The sequence below is a fragment of the Aotus nancymaae genome, unplaced genomic scaffold (assembly GCF_030222135.1).
Source record: "Aotus nancymaae isolate 86718 unplaced genomic scaffold, 86718_ANA_hifiasm-v0.15.2.pri h1tg000059l, whole genome shotgun sequence".
Classification (NCBI taxonomy): domain Eukaryota; kingdom Metazoa; phylum Chordata; class Mammalia; order Primates; family Aotidae; genus Aotus; species Aotus nancymaae.
The window spans coordinates 59,843,001-59,866,730 of record NW_026988473.1 but is presented as its reverse complement, the minus strand read 5'-3'; the positions used below and the strand labels follow the sequence as shown (position 1 = coordinate 59,866,730).

General features: G+C 36.5%; 1 protein-coding gene across 4 annotated transcripts in view; it reads right to left on the bottom strand.

Moving 5' to 3' along the window:
* UVRAG (UV radiation resistance associated) overlaps positions 1-23,730 on the bottom strand; it is a 311,056-nt gene that overhangs the window by 135,528 nt on the left and 151,798 nt on the right. For all 4 annotated transcript variants that reach the window (XM_064365305.1, XM_012469641.3, XM_064365303.1 and 1 more), the window contains exon 9: positions 1,455-1,539. In XM_064365305.1, coding sequence (XP_064221375.1) covers positions 1,455-1,539 — 85 coding nt within the window. The remainder of the gene's footprint in view (positions 1-1,454; positions 1,540-23,730) is intronic.

Here is a 23,730-nt window from a genome sequence, read left to right as displayed (position 1 = left end):
TTATAATAATCCAGTAAGGGTTAAGTAAATGTTTCTCTGTATTCTGTGAGCTGCTCTAGCAAATTAATCAAACCAAGGAGTGGGTTATGGGAAACTATTTAAAGCAGGTCAATCAGAAGCACAGGTCACAACCTGGGGCTTGCAACTGGCATCTGATGTGGTGGTGAGGCAGTCTTGTGGGAATAAGATCTTAATCTGTGGCATCTGATATTATTTGCAGGAAGACAGAGTGAGAACTGAATTAAATTATAAGACATACAATGAGGGTCTGCTGGAGAATCTAATGTCAACAGTGTTGCACTGAGTGGTGTGTAACAGTACAAAAAATCACTGTTTTTTTTTCTTATTGAAATAGCACTGAAGACATAATGGGATCTAGTCCTGGCTTTGCTAGTGGGCTGGACAAACAGGAATTTACCAGAGCCTTGCCTTCCTATCTGCACATTGAGAGAATTAGAATAGATAATCTCTATGGTTTTCTCTAGGTCTAGCATTTTTGAATGCTCAACTGCTAAAGGTTTTTGAATAAAAGTGCAGATGGATGGACTTTCCAGGAATAGTGAGTGAAGATGAGCAAAAGAACAGAGGTACTAATGAATTAAGCATGTGTTGGAAAAAATGAAGATAAAAACTATTAGCATTTGTTAAATGAATGTTGAGAGAGTGACTAAAATTAACTTCAGTTGCATAGTGCCAATTTATTAAAGGCTATTTGAAAGTTAAGCAAAAGGATCACCATATTAAGAAGATAAAAACGCCAGGCACGATGGATCATGCCTGTAATCCCAACACTTTGGGAGCCTGAGGCAGAGGATTACTTGAGGCCATAAGTTTGGGTCTAGAACTTACAGTTCGAGGCCACAGTGAGCTATGGTTGCACCACTGCACTCCAATCTGGGTGACAGAGTGAGACCCTGTCTCTGAATGAATGAATGAATGAATATGTTTCTCCACATTAAAAAAAAAAAGTTAAAAAACAAGGTAAAAATGGTATTTTTAAGAGGAAAGATCTGATAGTAGCACGGAGGACAATCTGGAAAGATGAAGAAACTGATGTTAGAGCGATAATCTAGTTGTTAAAGTAATCCAAATGAGCTAACAAGAAGCAGAAGTAAATCTGAAAAAAATATTTTTAAAAAATCTATAAGCTAAACCGCATACAGAAGACAGGAGAAAGAAATTCAAATATTAAACCATGATGCTGTGGCCTGAGAAAGTCAAATAGTGTTCATGTTTCTGATTAAAACTACATATTAGGAGCTTTCATAACTGGCCTCTGGCACAGTGCATAACATACAGTAGGTGCTTAATGAATATGTGTTGAATAAATGAATGTGGCACTGAGGTATATGGACTACAAATTAATACCAGCAGTTTTAAAGAACGCTACTTGTTCAAATCTATCTTTACAGTAAACTCAACACTCATAGCAATGCTTCTCAGTGTGCACTTACCTTTTTGCAGTGCACTCCTTCCTCAACTCATTTAGGGATTCCTTCTGGAGTTGAAGTTTGAGGTGCTCAGCTGAAAATGCACTTCCTAGAAAGAAAAGGAAGGAGACAATTCCAATATGTAACATAGGATTACTCAATCACAACCAAAGAGGCCAAGCCCAAAATCCCTGACTGTAAGAGGGAAATAAAAAGAGTTAAGGAAAGTAGGTTGAGTACAGAGATCTTCTAGGAAGAGTAGCTAGAATAAATTTCCCTATTGGTCCAATTTTCACAAGAGTCCAGCCTCTGGCAGGAGCCTAAGAGTATATGCCTGAGACTCTCTGTCTATAGATATTTCGCAATTACTGACTGAGAAAGATGATCAGTAATTGATGAGATTTTAAAATTCAAACTTCACTTTAAAAAAATGAGTGGTTAATTTCTTTCCAACTGAAAATGCTACACGATAACATTACTGAAAGTATGTTTTAAAAAAGAGTAAAACGTACCTGTATTTTGACTACTATAATATAGTTCATAAATATAAGTAGTTTCTATGAACTGTCATCTTTCTCATAAATATCATTATTTATCGTGCCTGTAACCCCAGCACTTTGGGAAGCTGAGACTGGCAGATCACTTGAGGTCAGGAGTTCAAGACCAGCCTGGCCAACATGGTGACACCCCATCTCTACTAAAAATACAGAAATTAGCTGGAAATTGCTTGAACCTGGGAGGTGGAGGTTGCAGTAAGTCAAGATCTTGACACTGCACTCCAGTCTAGGCAATAGAGGGAGACTACATCTCAAAAAAAAAAAATCAGTATTTAGGAAATGTGTAATCTGATTTTTCAACTATTTTTACATGATGACAGCCTGAGTTATAGCTGTATAAAATTTAACTCCATGAATGTGAATTACAGGAATATTCCACATTTTAAATGACACCCTCATACCTCAATTCTTTTTTTTTTTTTTGATACAGTGTTTCTCTCTGTCACCCAAGCTGGAGTACGGTGGCATGATCACAGCTAAATGCAGCCTCATCCTCCCCAAGCTGAGGCGATCCTCCTGCCTCAGCCTCCCAAGTAGCTGGGACAACAGGCACATGTCACCGTGCCCAGCTAATTTTTAAATTTTTTGTAGAGATAGGATTTCATCATGTTGCCCAGGCTGGTCTTGAACTCCTGAGCTCAAGCCACCCACCTGCTGCGGCCTCCCAAAGAGCTAGGATTATAGGTCTGAGCTACCATGCTTGGCCTTCCCACCATATTTAAGCACCCTTCTCTTCTCTTTCAACATAGTATGAAGACCAATAAGTTGAGAACTCTGACCCCCAGTAGAACTTAACCAAGGAACACAACTTACCTTTTTTAGCCCACAATATAACTTCTTCCCAAATCTTCACCTTAATGATATTTTAAGACATTTAGGTTGACACCTTCCACCCCTACATACTTCATCAGAAAGTATATGAATTCTTCTACTACTAGAGAAACACACAGTATCATTCTTCATCCCAGATAAATTAGGCTACCTAAACTCAAATAGCATTAACAAGACCATAAATAGGACCAAAGACAAATCTGGGCTTCAAAATACAAATGAGTGTTCCCCTCCTCAGTTCAGAAGACTCTAAAAAATGTTATTACACGACCTCCCCTTAAGAAAATTCCCTGCAATGTGATAGAAAGGAAATTTAAAAATATATATCCTAACCAGCTAACAAATGGGTTAAAATGTAACATTTCAGATTCCTTTCTCTATCAAAGCTAATGCAGTTTAGCAGGCTGGTCTCAAACTCCTGGCTCCAAGCAATCCTGCTTTGGCCTTCCAAAGTGCTAGGACTACATATGTGAGCCACCACAGCTGGTAATATATCTGCCTTTATATTCAAAGTGGATTTCTTGTAGACAGTATTTATTTGGGTCTTGGTTTTTGTTTTGTTTTAAATCTAATCTGGATAATCTCTTTTGTAACTAGGATGTTCAGACTATTATACCTAATAAAATCATTGCTATGATTAAATTAAAATCTACCATTTTGCTAGCTGTTTTTAGTAAGTTCCATCTCTTCTTCATTCCTTTTTTCTCTCTTTTTAAATGCTTTTGGATTGAGTATTTTTTAGTATTCCATTTTTCTTCACTATTGGCTTACTTTTTAATCTCTTTAAAAATGTTTAGTGGTTGCCCAGGAGTTTACAATATATATCTTTAATTAAGCATAGTCTACCTTCAAAAACAGGTCAAGCATACCTTATCCGAAATGCTTAGGATGGGAAATGTTTTAGATTTAAAATTTTTTGAGATTTTGGAATATTTGCATTATACATACTGGTTCAACAACCCTAAAACCCAAAATCCGAAATCTGAAATGCTCCAATGAGTATTTCCTTTGTTGGCACTCAAAAAGTTTCAAAGTTTGGAATATTTTGGATTTCATATTTTCTGATTAGAAATATTCAACTTGTAATATTATACCACTTCATGTAGAGTATTAAAAAACTAAAAATCGTACACTTTCAATTCTTCCTTTTCCTTTTATTTTTTTTAAAAAGACGGGATTTCGCCATGTTGGACAGGTTGGTTTCGAACTCCTGACCTCAAGTGATCCACCCGCCTCGACCTCCCAAAGTTCTGGGATTACAAGCATGAGCCACCGCACCCAGTCATTTCTTCCTTTTCCCAGTTTTCAATCTTCCTATATTTTACTTCATGTATGCAATAAGCCCACAAACATCATTATTTTTGCTTTAGAAAGCTGATTATCTTTTTTTGTTTGTTTGTTGTCTGAGACAGAGTCTCACTGTTGCCCAGGCTGGAGTGCAATGGTGCAATCTCAGCTCACTGCAATCTCTGTCTCCCGGGTTTAAGCAATTATCCTGCCTCAGCCTACCAAGTAGCTGGAATTATAGGTGCCCACCACCAAGTCTGGCTAATTTTTCTATTTTTAGTAGAAATGGGGTTTCACCATGTTGGCCAAGCTGGTTTCAAACTCCTGACCTCAGGTGATCCACCTAAAAACACACATATTCCTTTCCTCCCTCCTTCTTGCCCTGACACATCCCTAGACCACTATATTCAAACTGCTGAAAATCTGAAGCGAAGAGAAAATATTCAAGGCAGCCACAGAAAGAAGAGAGTTTTACCTGCAGAAGAACAAAGATTTCCTAACCTGTCCTCAATCTTTCTTGTGAATATCCAATAGAGGTCAATGCAGAGGAAACTGCAAGCTGGTATGAACTGCCTTATAACTGCTAGAGTCACATACTAGTCCACACTTGGTCATTAACAATTACTTAAAAACTTTAGCTCAATTATTTTACCTTATTAGACAGCAGCCCCAACTTCTTCCCATGCTCTGCCATTAGTAATCAGTACTCACATCCTAGGTCTCCTTGGAGGCTCTGTCTTTCATTATACTCAACCTACTTGGTTGCCTTGAGATCCTAGTTTTCTGAAGGATTTAAGAAAAGTTATGACTTTGTACATTATCCAGTTTTCTTTTTTATTGTTAGGGTAGAAGTGAAACTCCTTCCACCTACATCTTAGGTAGAGGCTGGAAGGAAAATCTGAGGATATTAATTTGATTTTTTTTTAAGTTCTCCATTCTTTGTACTTTCTACTTTGGGTCAACTATTCTGTTTATTCAACTTGGTCTCATTCATGCTGTTTTCCTCGAATATCTGATGATCATTAGTGCTCCTTTCAAACCCATGAATAAGTGATTAGATTGATTAGTATAGGCAACTGGGATACGTTTCCTTTGGAGCTATGAGATTTACATAAAAGACCTCACCCCTTAGTGCCATTAGTATAAGTGAGCTTGTCCTGTTGACAATTAGGCTTTCCTTCTGTGTATATGTGCTGGGAGAAGGTAGGTATACTTTTACTTTAAATTACTGCAACTGTCAAAGGGAGCTTCACATTGGGATTTTATTCTGGGTAGGTATTTCACTCCTGAGTAGACTTGTCTTTCATGTTTTCTTCCAGGTTGGCTATAAAAGTCCAGTCACTTTAGGTTCTACTGTGACTTTCTACCATGTCAAACACTTATACCATGGGACCTAACCAGGTCAAGAATCCATTATGTTTAGAAAGCAGCTACAGAAAACGTTACAGAAAGTTACTCCAAATGCACAGAAGAAGAATTGGCCAACTGGCTCAACTACCCTGACTATTGCTTAAGTTAATTCTTGATTTCAATACTGCAAAATTCCAATCTTGAATCCTCCGATGGTTCTCTCTATCAGGAAACCTCCCTGTGGCCGTTTCCGTTTGTGTTCTAGGCTGTAGTTTTCTCTACTTTAGTTTATTCATCAAAACCGTCCTATCTACTTTGTATCTTTGAGAATTGTGCCAAAACCTTTGCTACTCCAATGACATCCTCTTTTGTTTTCACCAGTACCATGGTTTTATTCTTTATACATGTATCTTTATCATCACATCAATAGGTCACTGGTAGAGAGAGGGAACACAAATGCCGGAGCTTGGTTCACCATCTTCCAAAACTGCTTTGGCTCTGTCCAGGCATATATCAATGCTCTACTCCGTTAAATAAGATAGCCTCTCTGTTCAGCAAGAACACAAGTAGGGCAATATAATTTTAATAGCAAAATGTCAATGTTGGCTCCTATGAATATAATAGCTAAAGACTATGAATCTTGCTTCCAGCAACAAAATAAAACACAGACTCTTGGTTCTCTCTCATCAGAGTTTAGTCTAAGACTGGCCAATGGCCAGCTCCTGTCAAAATTACAGTTAAAACCAATAAATTGTCATTCTTCTGGGTTTTCTACATCAAGTCAGATGACCAAAAAGCAATATACTTGGAGTACTTTAGCTTCCATCCCTGCAGAAATGCCTTTTCTGTACTATGATTTATGATGCTGTCCTTCTCAAGGGTTAACAGATATTTCTTGCTGTAACTTTTGCAAAATTACAACTGACTTTATTTCATTATGATATTTAATATCTTGCACATAAGAAACTGAATTCTTCTCTGCATTTAGTGCTAAGAGAGTATATTTATTTCTCTCCTTAAAAGGCTTCCTTAAAACAGGCAACAACAAAAAAATGATACGTTTCATACCTCTACACAATTGGCTTGACAGCTGAGGTCAGAGCTAATGTTAGCTCTTAAGAACAATAAGCAGATCCTATGGAAGGCAGTGAACTGTATTTAGAAAGCCCATGAACTTAATAATCAGAAAAAGCTAGGTTAAAATCCTACCTATGCTACTTTCAAGACTCTAGACAAGTTTCAACTTCTCTGAACTTCATTTTCCTCATCTGTAAAATGGAGATAATTTCATTTTTGTTTAATATTTGCATTCTTGTGCCGGCCCCCAAAAAGCTTCACTGGAATTGCTCACAATTCCCTAATCTACTTCATGCCTCTGTATAAACTGCTCCCTTTACCAGGATCTCACCTTCTCCCCTGAGTTAGAATACTGTATATTCTTCTAACGCTTAGAAGATTACTGTATAGTCTTCTAGGCTCACTGTGTCACCTCCTTTACCTGTTGTTCTGATTTTCATATGTTCATCTTCTATGTTCCTATAGCTCCCTTTATATACTTCTGTCATATATTTATCACACCTGCCATTTTGACTCTAATTGCAGTGTCTACTTCTTTGCAAGTGTTCCACAAATGATGAATAAAGTGACAAAGGCATATATACAGAAAAATAAAAATCAATGCTCCTCCTACTTCCTTTACATGTCATATGCTCTCTTTTTACTTCTATGTTCAACCACCCAAATGTAAATGTATTTTTTTGTAAATGTCAATTCCAGCGCATTTTGGGAGTAAGGGAAGAAAAAATTATGACAAACCAATATACAGTTCTGTCAGGCATATTTCTACACATCTATATCTTCCATGGCAAAAGGCGGAGATTAAAATATGACAGTTTGCCACTCCTACAACCAAATAAGACATTACTGGAATAAATTACTATACTTATATGGAAATTGAAAGAAAATGAGAAGTTTGCTTAGGACTCATATTTACCTACCTTTTCCCCTAAACTCCCCCTGCTGCAAGTTGTCTGGCTTTTAGTGCTAAAAACATAAATCCCAGGGAGAATCTGTCCTCAGGTCCAGACATTTTTTTGAAAGTCAGATATTAATAACTTTGAAAAAAGCCTATTTAGGAATTTCTGTCAGAGGGTATTTAAAAAATCAGAATACATACAAACTAATAAAATTTAAATTTTGCCATCATTTCAAATAAATATAGTTTGAGTTTAAAAACTGAGAAACAACTTTTCATGAGTAACTGCATGACCTAAGAAAAGGAGAAAATTGTTATACAACATTTAATAATGTATTTACAACTTCAAATAGAACCTACAACCTTTTGATAGAAATTAAAGAATCAATTTAAATATACTGTGTGATTCTTCTTTTATTTGAGATGCAGACCAAAAGGACACAGTAATTTACTGACCAAGCAGAAGCTAATTAAACAGAACAAACTACATGTGTAGGTCACCTTAATGACTTTTTTTTTCCCCCTTTGGTGAAATGACAGTAAGAAACTATCACAATTGATGGGAACTTCACATAAAATATTTCTATTTTGGCAACAACTTTTTATTCACTGAAATTACCAAGAGTAATTTCTTTCCCCAAATCTGAGCAATGAAATCTGATATATCTGACCTCTCCTATTCACTATGTCACAAAAATAAAGTGTTTGTTTTTACTCTTTTTATTTTATTTTTTTTTAGAAAGAAAGAAAAAAAAGAATGAAGAAGAGGAAGAAAAAGGAAGAGAAAGAGAGAGAGAGAATGGGAGTATTGCTTTCTTGCCCAGGCTAGAATGCAATTTAGTAATGGGTATTGAAAACCACTTTTATACCAATAATTATACTTAATGATGTAGACAGGAAGGAATAAAGGAAGAAAATAACAATCAAGCAGCTAACCAATATTTCATTTAAACCTATGAAATGCTATGTGATTACTGAGTGATTTACTTCCAATTATGTAGTCACTTTTGGAATAGGTGTGAGGTCGTAATGTATGTTTTGTGTATTTGAAGTAGAGAGTTCTATATATGTTTATTAAGTTTACTTGTTCCGGGTTGGAGTTCAAGTCCTGGGTGTCCTTGTTAATTTTCTGTCTCATTGATCTATAGAATCGTTAGCTCTTCTTGTTACATTGATCCTTTTGCCATTATGTAATGTCCTTCTTTGCCTCTTTTGATCTTTGTTGCTTTAAAGTCTACTTTATCAGAGGTGAGAATTGCCATCTCCTGCTTTTTGTTTATTTGTTTATTTTTACTCTCTGTTTGGATGGTAAATCTTCCTCCTTCTCTTTGTTTTGAGTCTTTGTGTATTGTTGCATGTGAGATGGGTCTGGATGCAGCATACCGATGGGTTTTGGCTTTTTATCCAACTTTTTATCCAAAAGTTTAATACTGCCAGTTGATGCTAGCTGGCTGTTTTGCCCATTAGTTGGTGTACATTTTTTATTGTGTTAATGCTCTTTGCTTTTTGATATATTTTTGGAAAGGCTGATATTGGTTGTTCCTTTATATGTATAGTGCTTCTTTCAGAAGCTCTTGTAAAGCAGGTCTGGTGGTGATAAAGTCTCTTAAGTACTTGTTTGTTCGCAAAAGATTTAATTTTTCCTTCACTCATAAAGCTTAATTTGTCTGGATATGAAATTCTGGGTTGAAAGTTCTTTTCTTTAAGAATATTAAATATTGGTCCCCACTCTTTTCTGGCTTGCAGGGTTTCTGCTGAGAGATCTGCTGTAAGTCTGATAGGTTTCCCTTTATGGGTAACCTGACCTTTCTCTCTGGCTGCCCTTAGTATTTTCTCCTTCATTTCAACCCTAATAAATCTGGCAATTATGTGCCTTGGGGTTGGTCTTCTTGAAGAATATCTTTGTGGTGTTCTCTGTATTACCTGGAGTTGAATATTACCCTGCCATGCTAGGTTGGGAAAGTTTTCCTGAATGATATCCTGAAGAGTATTTTCCAACTTGGAATCATTCTCTTCGTCACATTCAGGTACACCTATCAAACGTAAATTAGGTCTTTTCACATAGTCCCATATTTCCTGGAGACTTTGCTCATTCCTTTTTATCCTTTTTCCTCCAATCTTGTCTTCTCGTTTCATTTCACTGAGCTGGTCCTCGACTTCTAATATCCTTTCTTCTGCTTGATCAATTCGGCTGTTTAAACTTGTGCATACTTCGCGAAGTTCTCGTGCTGTGTTTTTCAGCATCAATTCACTTATATTTCTCTCTAAATTGTCCATTCTCGTTAGCATTTCGTTAAACCTTTTTTCAAGGTTCTTAGTTTCTTTGCATTGGGTTAAAACAAGTTCTTTTAATTCACGGAAGTTTCTTATCACCCACATTTTGAAGCCTGCTTCTGTTATTGGAACACACTCGTTCTCCATTAAGCCTTGTTCCATTACTGATGAGGAATTCCGATCCCCTGTAGAGGGAGAGGTATTCTGATTTTGAGTATTCTCTGCCTTTTTAGTCTGGTTTCTTCTCTTCATTATATATTTATCCCTCTGTCATCTTTGTAATTACCGACTTTCTAACTAGGTCTCTGAGCGGACGTCCAACTTTTGATTCCCAGCGCTGAAATCTAAGCAATCCACTGCGCCGGCCAAAACAGCGGTGTTAAGATTGATGGTGCTTTTCTTCCCCGGGAATCTCCGGACTCTGCACCTAGAGCTGCTGCGCTAAGGCGCCAGCCAAGCCACCGCGCCGGCCACAAGAGTCGCTCTGGCGACCCGTGGGGCTCCTCCACTGGGAATCTCCTGGTCCGTGAGCAACAAATATTCGTCTGAAAGTGTGGCGTCCTCTCATTCTCTGCGCTTTCACTGGGAGCTACGTGCCCGAGGTGCTAGTGATCAGCCATCTTGGATCTCTCTCCTTTGTTTTTACTCTTAACGCCAAAGTAAAATAGGAGAAAAGTATGGCTAGTTATGGAATTCTAATAGGTCATTCCCACCAAATGGCTTTTCAGTATTAAACAGACGACAGTCATAGACACACTTGGGTCAAAGATTTTTTTAAAAAAAATCTTTTTATAAAATGCTGCAAAATATATCATTGGCATTAAACTTATAATAACAGTAATAAAGAGATGCATAAAAAAGGTGAACAGATCACCATCATTCCGGCCTGTCCTACCTTTCTGAGATAACCAAAATCTTAATAGAGCTGCAAGAAATCTTGACCAATTTTTTGTTTTGTTTTGTTTATGAAGAGGAAATAAGCTCAAAAGGTTGAATGACTTGTCTTAAGGACAAACTTGGAAAATGACAGACTCAAATTAAAGCAATCATTCGAAAAAATCCACTTCAGTCATACTATAATAAAAATAAACAAAGCAAAACAGAGTTCTCTAATACTTCACATGCCAAATCGAAAAACAGCAAACTGTGAGTTGACCTGGACACATACTAGAGAAAGCAGTAATGACATTTTGTTTAGTGGAAACAAGACAGGCTTTGAAGTAAGAGAAACCAGTGTTTGAATTGGGATCTGTCACTTAATTGGGACCTCAGGAAAGTGTCTCTGAGCCCTAGTTTTCCTTGTTTGGAAAAAAAATGTAAAAATGATAACTTAAGATTATTTTAAGAATTAATGATATACCAAAACTAAAATATCTGGCACGTTACAGGATTTCAATAAAAGTTATCTACTTCATGTGATTTATGTGGGATTCAAATGAATGTATTTTGTAAAGTTTTAGGTAGTATGGAATACTGAGAAAAGCACAGAATTTAGAGTTGAAATCTGTGTTAAATTTGGGTCCACATCTCAACTTTGCTCCTAATTGTCTGTGTGTTCCTGGTCAAGTCATTTAACCTCCCAATACTTCATATATGCCCTACTTAGCTTTCAGGGATGCTTTAAGGATCAAATATAAGCACTTTTGTATAAGCACTTTTTAACTGTAAGGTAATATATATATATATATATATAGTTATCCTTACTATTAACAAAGTAATTATATTAAAAAGTAGCTTCTTCCCACAAAGACTGGAAAACTCTCCTTTTGTAAAGTGTATACCACTTCCCAGGCACCACTGAAGTATTATTGGGTTTTTATCAACATCTGTTTATAAGTGACATGGTGTGGATGTGTGCTCCTCCAAACCGCATGTTGAAATGTGATCCCTCATGTTGGAGGTAAGGACTAATGGGAAGTACTGGAACATGGGGGTGGATCCCTCATGAATGGATTAACACCATCCCCTAGGTGATAAGTGAGTTCTCACTCTTACAGTTCAGAGGAGGACTGGTTGTCTAAAAGACTATAGGACTTTTCCCCACCCCCCTCACTCTGACTTTCACCATGTGATATGCCTGCTCCCACTTTACCTTCCACCGTGACCGTGAGCTTTCTGAGGCCCTCACCAGGAGCAGATGTTGGCATCATGCTTCCTGTACAGCCTGACGAACCATAAGCCAATTAAACTTCTTTCCTTTATAAATTACCCAAAATCAGCTATTTCTTTATAGTGATGCAAAAATAAACTAATACAATAAGAAACCTAGATTCTACTGAACACGTTTCCTTAAAACCAACATTTCATACTATTTTTGGAGCTAAGTTTACAGCAAACTAATATTGACAGAGTGTTGCTTTTCAAAGATCTGGGGGTTGAGTTAGGACAAAAGACCCTGTAAAGCAACACAGAATTCATTAATGGGAAGATTACTTGGCTTGAGATAATGAGGGGAAATCTGTTTTTTATTAAACACTCTAAGTTAAACTACTAATACCTTCAAGAAATGAAAATATATACACTAATAAACATTAATACTGAAAAGATCAGCTCATGACCCGCTGGAAGTTGCTGTAGACCACAAGTTGAGAACCACTGCCTTTGAGGGACAGGAAGGGAAAACGTATGAGTGTGAAGTAATGAGGCCCTGTGGAGTTATGTGACCACTCAGCAAGTCAGCAGCATGGATAAAAATTATCTTTTTGGTACTTTCCAATAAATCATCCTGCTATAATGAATTTTTATAGACAAAAACACAAGCACCTGGTTTCTTCCAAATATTTACACAAATTAATTCTTTTGCCACTATTATTAGAGCTATCCTTACTGAATAGATGTGTAAAAAGATGTAGAAGGTAAATAATTCCTTTGTGGTCATTCAGAAGAATCAGTAGCAAAGTCACAATTAAATATCAAAATTACTGACTTTGTATCCTAACTGAGCTCTTGGACTCAGAATCAAGTACCTAGATAAGCACCAAGTACAAGTCACAGTATGTAAGAAACCACTAGTAATATTCATATTAACAAATCATTTCACTACTGCCCAGCAAACACACTAAACCAAAGCTGCAAATGCAAGAGACGAATACCTTTTTCACCTTCGTTGAGCAAATATCAGTGACTATGGTGCTTCTAAAATATTTTAACTTGGCTCAAGATTCATTAAATAGTATATTTATGTAACTGTACAAGAATAATGTTCAAATGTTCAACACAAGCATAAAATAGAATATGTTTAGAATAGAATACTGAAGAATAAGTATGTATCTGGTTACCTAGCATAACCACTATGAAGAACACAGGTCCCCAAAAAGTAGACCAGGTTATGCTAGTAAATAAATGTGGTTATCTGTATCCACTCCCCCGTGCCGATCACCACAGCCCACAGACATGCACAATAGGTGTAAGAGTGAAGCCAACAGCAGCACTCTTTCTCCTACTTATGTTAGGGACCAGAGTGTCAACATTAGATCTAACCTTCTGAGGATTCTAATAGTGCAGGGGAATACAAAATAATTCTCATCTCAAAAACATATATAAAAGTGAGAAAAGGGCACTTGAAGTACAAAGTCAGTGTTAAAAATAAACAATTGTAACCCACCATAACAAATACATTTTAACTTGAGGGTTACCATTTTTTCTTTCCATGATAAAACAGAGATTCAAGAATGTGCAACTGACTTGGCTGTCAGAATTAAAATACTAGAACAGATCTCTATAAAATTCTGTAATCTCCCTTTGTAGCACAGTTAGGCAGCAGTAACTCTGAATGCAGGCTCCGCAGTAACTTGCTACGTATGTGGCTTTGGGCACACAACTTGTTATGTGGCTTTGGACAAACCATCCTCATCTGTAAACTGGGTACTAATATGTAGTATCTTTATTATTAGGAGGTTAATAATAGTATCGTTAATGTATAGGACTATTAGTGATGACAAAATTAGGTAAAGAATGAAAAACATGACATTTCCTGGCACTAATATTCTATATATAAGAACAATTAATATAAGCTTGCATTCTATAAAACATAAATACAAGCTCATATTCTCTAAATATGAGCAATTATTATTAAACCTCAGTCTTTTAAATGGTATAAAAATCACTGTTTAGGGGTTCATTTGCTTATAATCTAAGGATAGACTCGGGATCTTTTTCTATTCTAACAGGCAAATGTATAATCAAAACAGTTGAAGAACTATATCTCCCTATCTTTTTACCATACTCTAGAATAATATATACCCCATAGCTTTATATATCATACTGGTTTTAAAAATGTAGTATTATTCAGTGATTGGGAGTTTTGGAATCAATAGATTTTAATCACAACATCACCTCTCGTTAGCTATATGAATTTAAGTAAGGTACTTAACCTCTCTGACCCTGACATAGAGTTTCCTCAACTATACAAGGTAAATAGTAACAGTATCTGCCTCATAAAGTTATTGTAGTGATTAAACAATATCACATATTTATAACAATAAGCACTGTAGTGGATACATTATTGCTACTATTATTACTCTTATTAGAAAAGGTTAAAAGCCCCTAAACCCTTTAAAACCTTATAATGTTTAAAAAGGTAAGAGGTGCAGAAATATATGCCACAGGTAGCAGGCAATGTGAGTACAGTAAAAGTTGATGGTAGTTCCAAAGCACCGTAAGAAATGTGTCTTTTCATAGAAGATGAAATCTTTTGAAGTAGACCTTGTATGTACAAAACAACTGTCTATTTATTTGGGGTCATTCTAACAAACACAAATGAACTTTATCATAATATTTCATGATTTTAAATGGCATTATTCTTTTAGACTCTCATTTATAAATGTCAATATGCAAGTTGTATTGGAATGCAGATACTTATCACTACCAAACAATATATACTTTTTCTGCAGTCTTCTCGTAATACTATCAGTCTTCCCACATGAATGCTAAACTAGAAGTTAGAGAAGTCTTTCATTTATTTATTTATTTTTTTATTTTTTTATTTTTTTTTGAGACGGAGTTTCGCTCTTGTTACCCAGGCTGGAGTGCAATGGCATGATCTCCAGTTCACTGCAACCTCCGCCTCCTGGGTTCAAGCAATTCTCCTGCCTCAGTCTCCCAAGTAGCTAGGACTACAGGCGTGCGCCACCACGCCCAGCTAATTTTTTTGTATTTTTAGTAGAGACGGGGTTTCACCATGTTGACCAGTATGGTCTCGATCTCTTGACCTCGTGATCCACCCACCTCGGCCTCCCAAAGTGCTGGGATTATAGGCGTGAGCCACCGCAGCCGGCCAAGAAGTCTTTCTTTAGTAATGATACCCATGACATGATACCAACAAGCCTAAGTATGATGCATTCATTCAGCAAATATTTATTCTACGTGTACTATATATTATACCATGCCTAAAAGATATGAGGATTTAATGTAGCCTTGGACAGTGCCTGCCCTCAGAATCTCTCCAGAGAAGGAGACAGACTAACCAAGTGCTATCATGGAAAATATATAGGGTGCTATGGCAACACACAGTAGTATATAACCTAGGGGTGGGCGGAGAAAAAGTAGGGAGCCAGTGAGTTTCTTGGTGAAAAAAACATTTAGGCAAAGGCCTGAATGCAGGTAAGATAGAACAAAGCATACTTAAGTAACTAAAAGAAGTTCTATGTGGTTGAAGCATTCAGGTTGAGGTGAGCCACTGGAGGCCTTTGTAAGTTATCTTGAGTCAGGACTTTTATCTTAAATGGTACAGAAACCCACCAGAATATGACATAGGAATAAAACAGATGGTGTTTTGTTCCTATTTTTATAAGACCATTTCATTTTTATAACTTATCTGATCATCATATCATACACATTCTTGCTACACAAAATGTGGTCCACAGACCAGCAACATCAGCACAACCTGGAAGCCTGTTAAAACTCAGTGAGACATTCTAAGTATTATTGTTAACCCCACTGTAGAGATAACACTTAAGTTACTGGACAAGGTTACACAACTGGTAAACAATGAAGTCAGGTGTGAAACAAGGCATTATAAATCAAAGCCTCTTCCTTTAAAAACTTATTTTCTAAAATTACTGAAATAAAGAAAAATCGTATTTAAAAAATTATTCTTTGCAATGTAACCTATATTTCATATAGGTCAAAAATTTAAAACTTGCTAAAAATGACTTACTTTATTCACGTTACAAATACACTTTTCCCATTACGTCTCACTTATCCATCAATCTCAACTATGAAATATACTGAAAACTAACCAGGAAACCATAAAAGGATACAACAAATAAAATAAGGATAAATAATTCACAGCACATGACCTATATGAAAGCCCCTCAAAGATTCATGCCGTGGTAATGCTCACTGAGAACCTTCTTGGGCTGGGCACCGAGAAGGATACCAACATAAAAATGCAAAGTCCCTTCCCAGAAAGGGCTTGCCCACTAAGTGGGAAGATAAGATGACATCAAAATGCTACAGGGATCCAGAAGAAGGAGCAAGAAACTTTTATCTGAGGGAGAAAAATGCCTCAAGGAGAGGTAGTATTTGAGCATGTCTTTGAAGAACCAAAAGAACTAAACCAAGGAGAGATCAGTAAAGTGTGTTTTCATAAAAGCAAGGATAGAGATCAAAAAGCAAAGGAAAAAGACTTCTATTTCTGACTGATGGAATAATACACATCAGAGTTTCCTCCTACTGTAAGCAACTAGAAAGTCATACAAAATGATATGTAATAATAGTTTTCAGACAATAGATAACAGGCAGCCTAGTAAAGTGATTTCTGAGAGAAGGAAAACAAGCTAGGTGAGCCCTATAACTGCTCCAACTCCCTGCATTGGGAATGTTTCCAGGCCACAATGCAGAGGGTGAACAAACACAAAAAAAAGTTCCAGAAGTGGCTGGACATGGTATCTCACACCTGTAATCCCGGCACTTTGGGAAGTGGGCAGATCACTTGCGGTCAGGAGTTCAAGACCAGACTGACCAACATGGTGAAACCCCATCTCTGCTAAATATTCAAAAATTAGGCCGGGCGCAGTGGCTCATGCCTTTAATCCCAGCACTTTGGGAGGTCGAGGCAGATGGATCACAAGGTTAGGAGATCAAGACCATCCTGGCTAACAGAATGAAACCCCGTCTCTACTAAAAATACCAAAAAAAAAAAAAAAAAAAAAAAAATTAGCCTGGTGTGGTGGCAAGCACCTGTAGTCCCAGCTACTTGGGAGGCTGAGGCAGAAGAATCACTTGTACCCGGGAGGCGGAGGTTGCAGTGAGCTGAGATCGTGCCACTGCATGCCAGCCTGGGCAACAGAGCAAGATTCTGTCTCAAAAAAAAAAAAAAAAAAAATCAAAAATTAGCCAGGCATGGTGGTGCACACCTGTAATTCCAGCTACTCAGGAGGCTCAGGCAGGAGAATCACTTGAACCTGGAAGGCCAAAGTTGCAGTGAGTCAAGATCATGCCACTGCATTCCATCATGGGTAACAGAGTGAAACTCTGTCTCAAGAAAAAAAAAAAAAATTAGCCAGGCATGGTGGTGGGTGCCTGTAATCCCAGCTATTCAGAAGGCTGAGGCAGGAGAATTGCTTGAACCTGGGAGGCAGAAGTTGCAGTGAGCTGAGATTGTGCCATTGCACTCCAACCTGGGTGACAGAGCAAGACTCCGGTTCCCCAAAAAGAAAAAAAAAATCCCAGAAGTATCACTGGGCTGAGGAGACCCCTATGCTCATAATATACACAAAAATTAAACCAAAATGAATCAGGCATGTAAGAACTAAAATGACAAAAAATTCTAGAAGAAAACAGGAGAAAAATCTCAAGTGACCTTGGGTTAGGCAAAAATTTCTAAAATAGAACAGTTTTTAAGGCTGAGCATGGTGGCTCATGCCTATAATCTCAGCACTTTGGGAGGCTGAGGCAGGTGGATCACTTGAGGCCAGGAGTTCAAGACCAACCTGGCCAACATGGGGAAACCCTGTCCCTACTAAAAATACAAACATTAGCCGGGTGTGGTGGCGTAAACCTGAAATCCCAGCTACTCAGGAGGCTGAGGGAGGAGAATCACTTGAACTCAAGAGGTGGAGGTTGCAGTGAGCCAAGATCTTGCCACTGCACTCCAGCCTGGGCAACAAAGTGAGATCCCATCTCAAGAAGAAAAAAAAAGAGCAAAATTTTTAAAAAATGATGAATAAACTCAAAATACACTGTTAAGATAGGAAAAAAATATGTAAATCATTTATTTGATAAAGAACATATTCAGAATATAAAAAGAACTCTTACAACTTAATAATAATGTTACCATCCACAACTCCCACTCTGCCCTCCAAAAAACAGATGAAAGATCTAAACAGACATTTCATCAGAGGAAAGAGACAGATAAACACAAGAAAAGATGCTCAGACACATTAGTTATCAAGGAAATACAAATTACAACAATGAAAAACCACTACATACCCACTAACATGGCTAAAATCTAAAATTAATTTTTGGATGTGAATTAAATAAAACTCTCATACATGGCTAGTTAAAAATGCAAAGCAGCTTAGTAGTTATTTAGAAAGTTAAACACACATTTACTACACCCCAGCAATCCCACATCTAGTTATTAACATTTAACCAAGATAATATACCCACATAAGGGCTTATACTTGAATATCTACTGCAGCTTTATCCATAATAATTCAAAACTGGAAACAAACCTAATGTCCATCAATAGGTAAATGTATAAACAAATTGTACGTACATAACAGCAAATACTACTCAGCAATGAAAAGACGAAATCCTGACACATGCAACCACATAAATTCCAAAGCTACTATGCTAAGTGAAAAAGAGCCGGATATTAAAAGGGCATATAGTATGATTCCATTCATATGAAATGCTAGAAAAGGAAAATGTCAGAAAGCACATCAGTAACTGCTAGTGGCCAATTGATGGAGGAAGAAACTAACTACAGTGAGGCCAAAAAGATGTTTACAATGATAGAAATATTCTATATCATTGACTGTGGTGGTAGTTACCTGCCTGAATACATTAGTTAAACTCATCAAACTGTGTATTTTAAATTGATTAATTTGATTGTTTGTAAAATATACCTCATTAAAACTGATATTTAAGAAAATTTAAAAAGCAAGCAAATGAAAATTCACATATTGAGCTCTTATCAATTCATTAAAAAAAAAAAAATAGTTAATGCAGCCGGACACGGTGGCTCATGCCTGTAATCCCAGCACTTTGGGAGGCTGAGGCAGGCAAATCACCTGAGGTCAGGAGGTCAAGACCAGCCTGGCCAACATGATGAAACCCCATCTCTACTAAAAATATAAACATTAGCTGGGGATGGTGGCGGGCGCCTGTAATTCCAGCTATTTGGGAGGCTGATGCGGGAGAATTGCTTGAACCCAGGAGGCGGAGGTGGGAGAAAGCCAAGACCGCACCATTGCACTCCAGCCTGGGCAACAAGAGCAAAACTCCGTGTCAAAGAAAAAAAAAACAGTTAATGCAAAAATGACAAAATGGATAAAGGATGCAGGAAGGGTAAACCACAAAATAAGAAGTATCAAAAAGCTTAAACTCTCTATGTAATGGTGAAATATTAAAAGCTTTCACTGAAACTGGAAATGAGAAAAGGATATTCACTGACACCACTTCTATTTAACATTGTACTGGATGTCCCAGACGACACAGTCAGGTAAGAAAAACATTTTAAGGCTGGGCTCAGTGGCTCTCACCTGTAATCCCAGCACTTTGAAAGGCCGAAGCAGGCAGATCATGAGGTCAGGAGATGGAGACCAACCTGGCCAACATGGTGAAACTCTGTCTCCACTAATAATACAAAAATTAACTGGGCATGGTGGCGCACACTTGTAGTCCTAGCCACTTGGAAGGCTGAGACAGGGGAATCGATTGAATCTGGGAGGTGGAGGTTGCAGTGAGCTGAGATCAGGCCACTGCACTCCAGACTCCAGCCTGGTGACAGAGCGAGACTCTGTCTAAAAAAAAAGAAAAAAGAAAAAAGTTTCAAAGGCATACATATTAGGAAATAAGAAATAATGCCATCATTTGCAGGTGAGATGACTGTACACACAGGAAATTCAAAACAATCTATTAGAAGTAATTATTAGAACAATCTATGAGAACTAATTAGTCAGTTCCTTGGATATAAACTTAACATACAGAAATCAGGTGTAATATTCATATAAGTAATTTGGTAAATGTGAATCAAAACTACAATGAGATACAATGCTATACTCACTAGGATGGCTATAACTAAAAAGAGAGATAATAACACGTATTGGTGAGAAAATGGGGAGACTGAAACCCTCATATACTGTTGGTAGGAATGTAAAACAGCTTCTGTGGAAAATGGCTGGCAGTAACTCAAAAAGTTAAAAACAGAGTTCCCACATGACCCAGCAGTTCCACTCCCAGGTGTACCTAAGAAGAATGAAAACAAACATCCCTACTAATAGTTGTATATGAATGTTCATAAGCAGCTTTATCTGTGATAGACAAAAAGTGGAAACAAGCCAAATGTCCAACAATCGATGAATGGGTTTTAAAAACGTGACATATCCATATACCTGAATGTATTATTCAGCAGTAAAAATGAAGTAGTGATACATGATACAACGTGGATGAACCTTAAAAATAAGATGCTAAACAAATGAAGTTGGTCATAAAAGACCACAACATTGTATGATTCTTTTCATAAAAAATGTCCAGAAAAGGCAAATCTAGAGACAGAAAGTAGATTAGTGGTTACTTAGAATTTGGGAGAGGGGAAGTATGGAATAACTGCTAAGGCACATGAGTTTTCTTTAGGTGGGACAATCAGACTGTGGTGATCATTGCATAACTCTGTGAATAAACTAAGAAAAAGTGAGTTATATACTTTAAAATGGCAAATTATATGGTATGGCAATTGCATCTCTATAAATCTGATTTTTAAATTTTCTGCAATATTTTACATTTATAACAAATAATTAAAATCATTACTAATTTAATTTGCTGTAATAAAATTTAAACATAATGAAACTAAATTAGAATATAAATAAATTACCACAGCAAGACTGCAGATGTAGGGCTCCAACCCTAACATTAACAATTACTAATCTGTCTATAAGGCTTCTGGTGAATTTTTCTTTAAACATGATATAATAAATACCAATACCACTTTAAAAAATCTATTAATTGTATATCTATACACCAGAAACTAGTAAAAATAAAATTTAAAGATACATACAATAGTATCATAAAACATCAAAAAATAGAAATAAATTCAATGAATCATGGGAAAGACCCATACATTAACTATCTTATTTCAATAATGTTTTGTAAAGAAGATCTAATAAACAAAGGCATGCATCATTTTCCTGGGATGGAAGCCTCAATACTGTACACATGTCTATTATCCCCAATGACATTTGATAATATATTCAATGCAGTTCTGTCAATATCCTAGCAAGTCTCAGCAATGATGTACGACAATTAAGAAAAAAATATCCTAGCAAAGTTTTCTTTTCTATGTAGAAATTCACATGAAAATAACATGAGCAAAAATAACCATTGTAATCTTGAAGAAAAACAACTAAGCTGAAAAACTTTAACAGATATCAGCACCTATTATAACATGAAAAAAATTAAAACAGCAAAATAATGGCAAAGGAACAGAAAAACAGACCGATAGAACAGAACAGAGAGTTCTTAACAGACTTACAAGCATATTGTCATCTGACTTATGAAACTGCAATGCAATGGAGAAAGGATGATCTTCAATGAATAGTGCTGGGTCAACTGACTATTAATATGAAAAAAAAATCTTGACTGTTACCTCACATCACATACAAAGAGTAATTTCAGATGAAGTATAGATAAAAGTGTAAGAAGTGAAATAGTAAAGCATTTCAAAGAACACATAGAACACCTATAAAATCTTAAAATAGGTAAATATTTCTGCAAATAGACACAAAAAACCTCATATACGAAAGACTGATAAAATGGAACTTCTGTTCATTTAAAGGTATCATTAAAGAATGAACAAGCAAGCCACAGAATGGGAGAATAGACTTTTAAGCACATGCCAAATAAAGAATCCATTTCCATAACATATAAAGAAATCTTACAAAAAAACCAGTCAAACCAAACTTTTTTTAATGGACAAAAGATTTCAACAGGTGTATCACCAAAGAGTGTATCTCAGTCAGCAAGAAACATATGAAATGTTTATAACATTTATAACATATGAAAGACTAACTTCATTAGTCTTCAGGAAAATAAAAATTAAAACTGCAAGAGAGTATTACAACATATCCAACAGAAAGGCTAAAATGAAAAATACAAATTACCAAATGCAATAAATACAAAATATACAAAAAGTATAAATTCCTAACAAGGATGTAAGAAGGAGCAATACTGGATGGAGGGGAGGTAAACGGGCACAATCATATTGGAAAACTGTTGGACACAATCTACTAAAGCTGAAGATATGTACATTCTTTGACTGTAATTCTACTCCTCAGTTTCTACCCAACTGAAACACCTAAAAAATTTTTATTAAGAAACATATAAAAGTTCTTCATTAAGAAACCTAGAAGGTTCATGGAAGCATTAACTGTAATGGTCCCAAAATGAAAATTACTGAAACCAACAGCAAGAGTAGATAAATAAATTCACACTCATATAATGGAATACTATTTGGCATTAAGCATGAACAAACTATAACTATATGAAGGTAAGAATGACTCTACAAACATAATGTTGAAAAAAGCCAGCATATGTACATATATGATTCTATTTCTATAAAGTTCAGAATTAGGCAAAACCGATCTGATTTGAGTCAAGGCAGTGCCTAGTCTGGATGGAGACGTGGTAAATGGAAGGAGGCATGAAAAGGCTTCCCAGGTTTTCGGGTCCTGCTTCTCGACTGAGATTCTGCTCACATGAGTGTGTCTGCTTTGGGAAAATTCAAGCTGTATGTATACAACTTCTCCATAACTTACCATGGGGTTACATCAGGTTAAACCCATGGGGTTACAACCTGATAAACTCATTATGACAAACCCATAAAGTTGAAAATATCATAAGTTGAAATGTATTTAATAGACCTAACCTACTGAACATGAAACCTTAGCCTAGCCTACCTTTAAGGTGTCAGAACACTTAACATTAGCTTCCAGTTGGACAAAATCATCTAACACAAAGCCTATTTTATAACACAGCATTGAATACTGTACACAGATGAGCATTTTGTAGACTTGATGGGATGTGAAAACATAAAACACAATATCCAAAAAACACTGGCAACAGAGTACATTGTAGAGTACCGGTTTTTTACCCTCATGATCACGTGACTGACTGGGAGCTGCACCTCACTGCCACTGCCTAGCATAGCAAGAAAATATCAAACCACATATTGCTAGCCTGGAAAAATAGCAAAATTCAAAGTATGGTTTCTACTAAACGCATATCACTTTTGCACATTGAAAAGCTGAAAAATCATCAAGTCAAGCTATTTTAAGTCCGGGACCATTTGAATACAGATTTGTACACACCCGTCTGTATGAACTAACTTCATAATACTTGCAAAAATACTTCAAAAATCAGAGAAAATTCTATCACCATACAATCATGCACTGCATAATGATGTTTCAGTCAACAACAAACCACATATTTGATGGCGGTCCCATAAGATTATAATATCGTATTTTTATTCCATGCTTAGATTCATAAATACTCACCATTGTGTTACAGTTGCCTACAGTATTCAGTATGGTAACATGCTGTACAAGTTTGTAGCCTAAGAGCCATAGGCGATACCATACAGCCTAGGTATGTAGTAGGCTATACCATCTGGGCTTGTGTAAGCATACTCTATGATGGTAGCTCAACAAGAAAAATCACCAAAGGATGCATTTTCAGAATACATCCCTGCCATTACGTGATGTGTGGCTGCATTTACACACACAAAAAAATGACTCTTTGAGCTTGTGAAGAAGAAGAAAGGAAAACTACTGAATGTGGAAGTTAGGCTGTTTGTATGGTATTT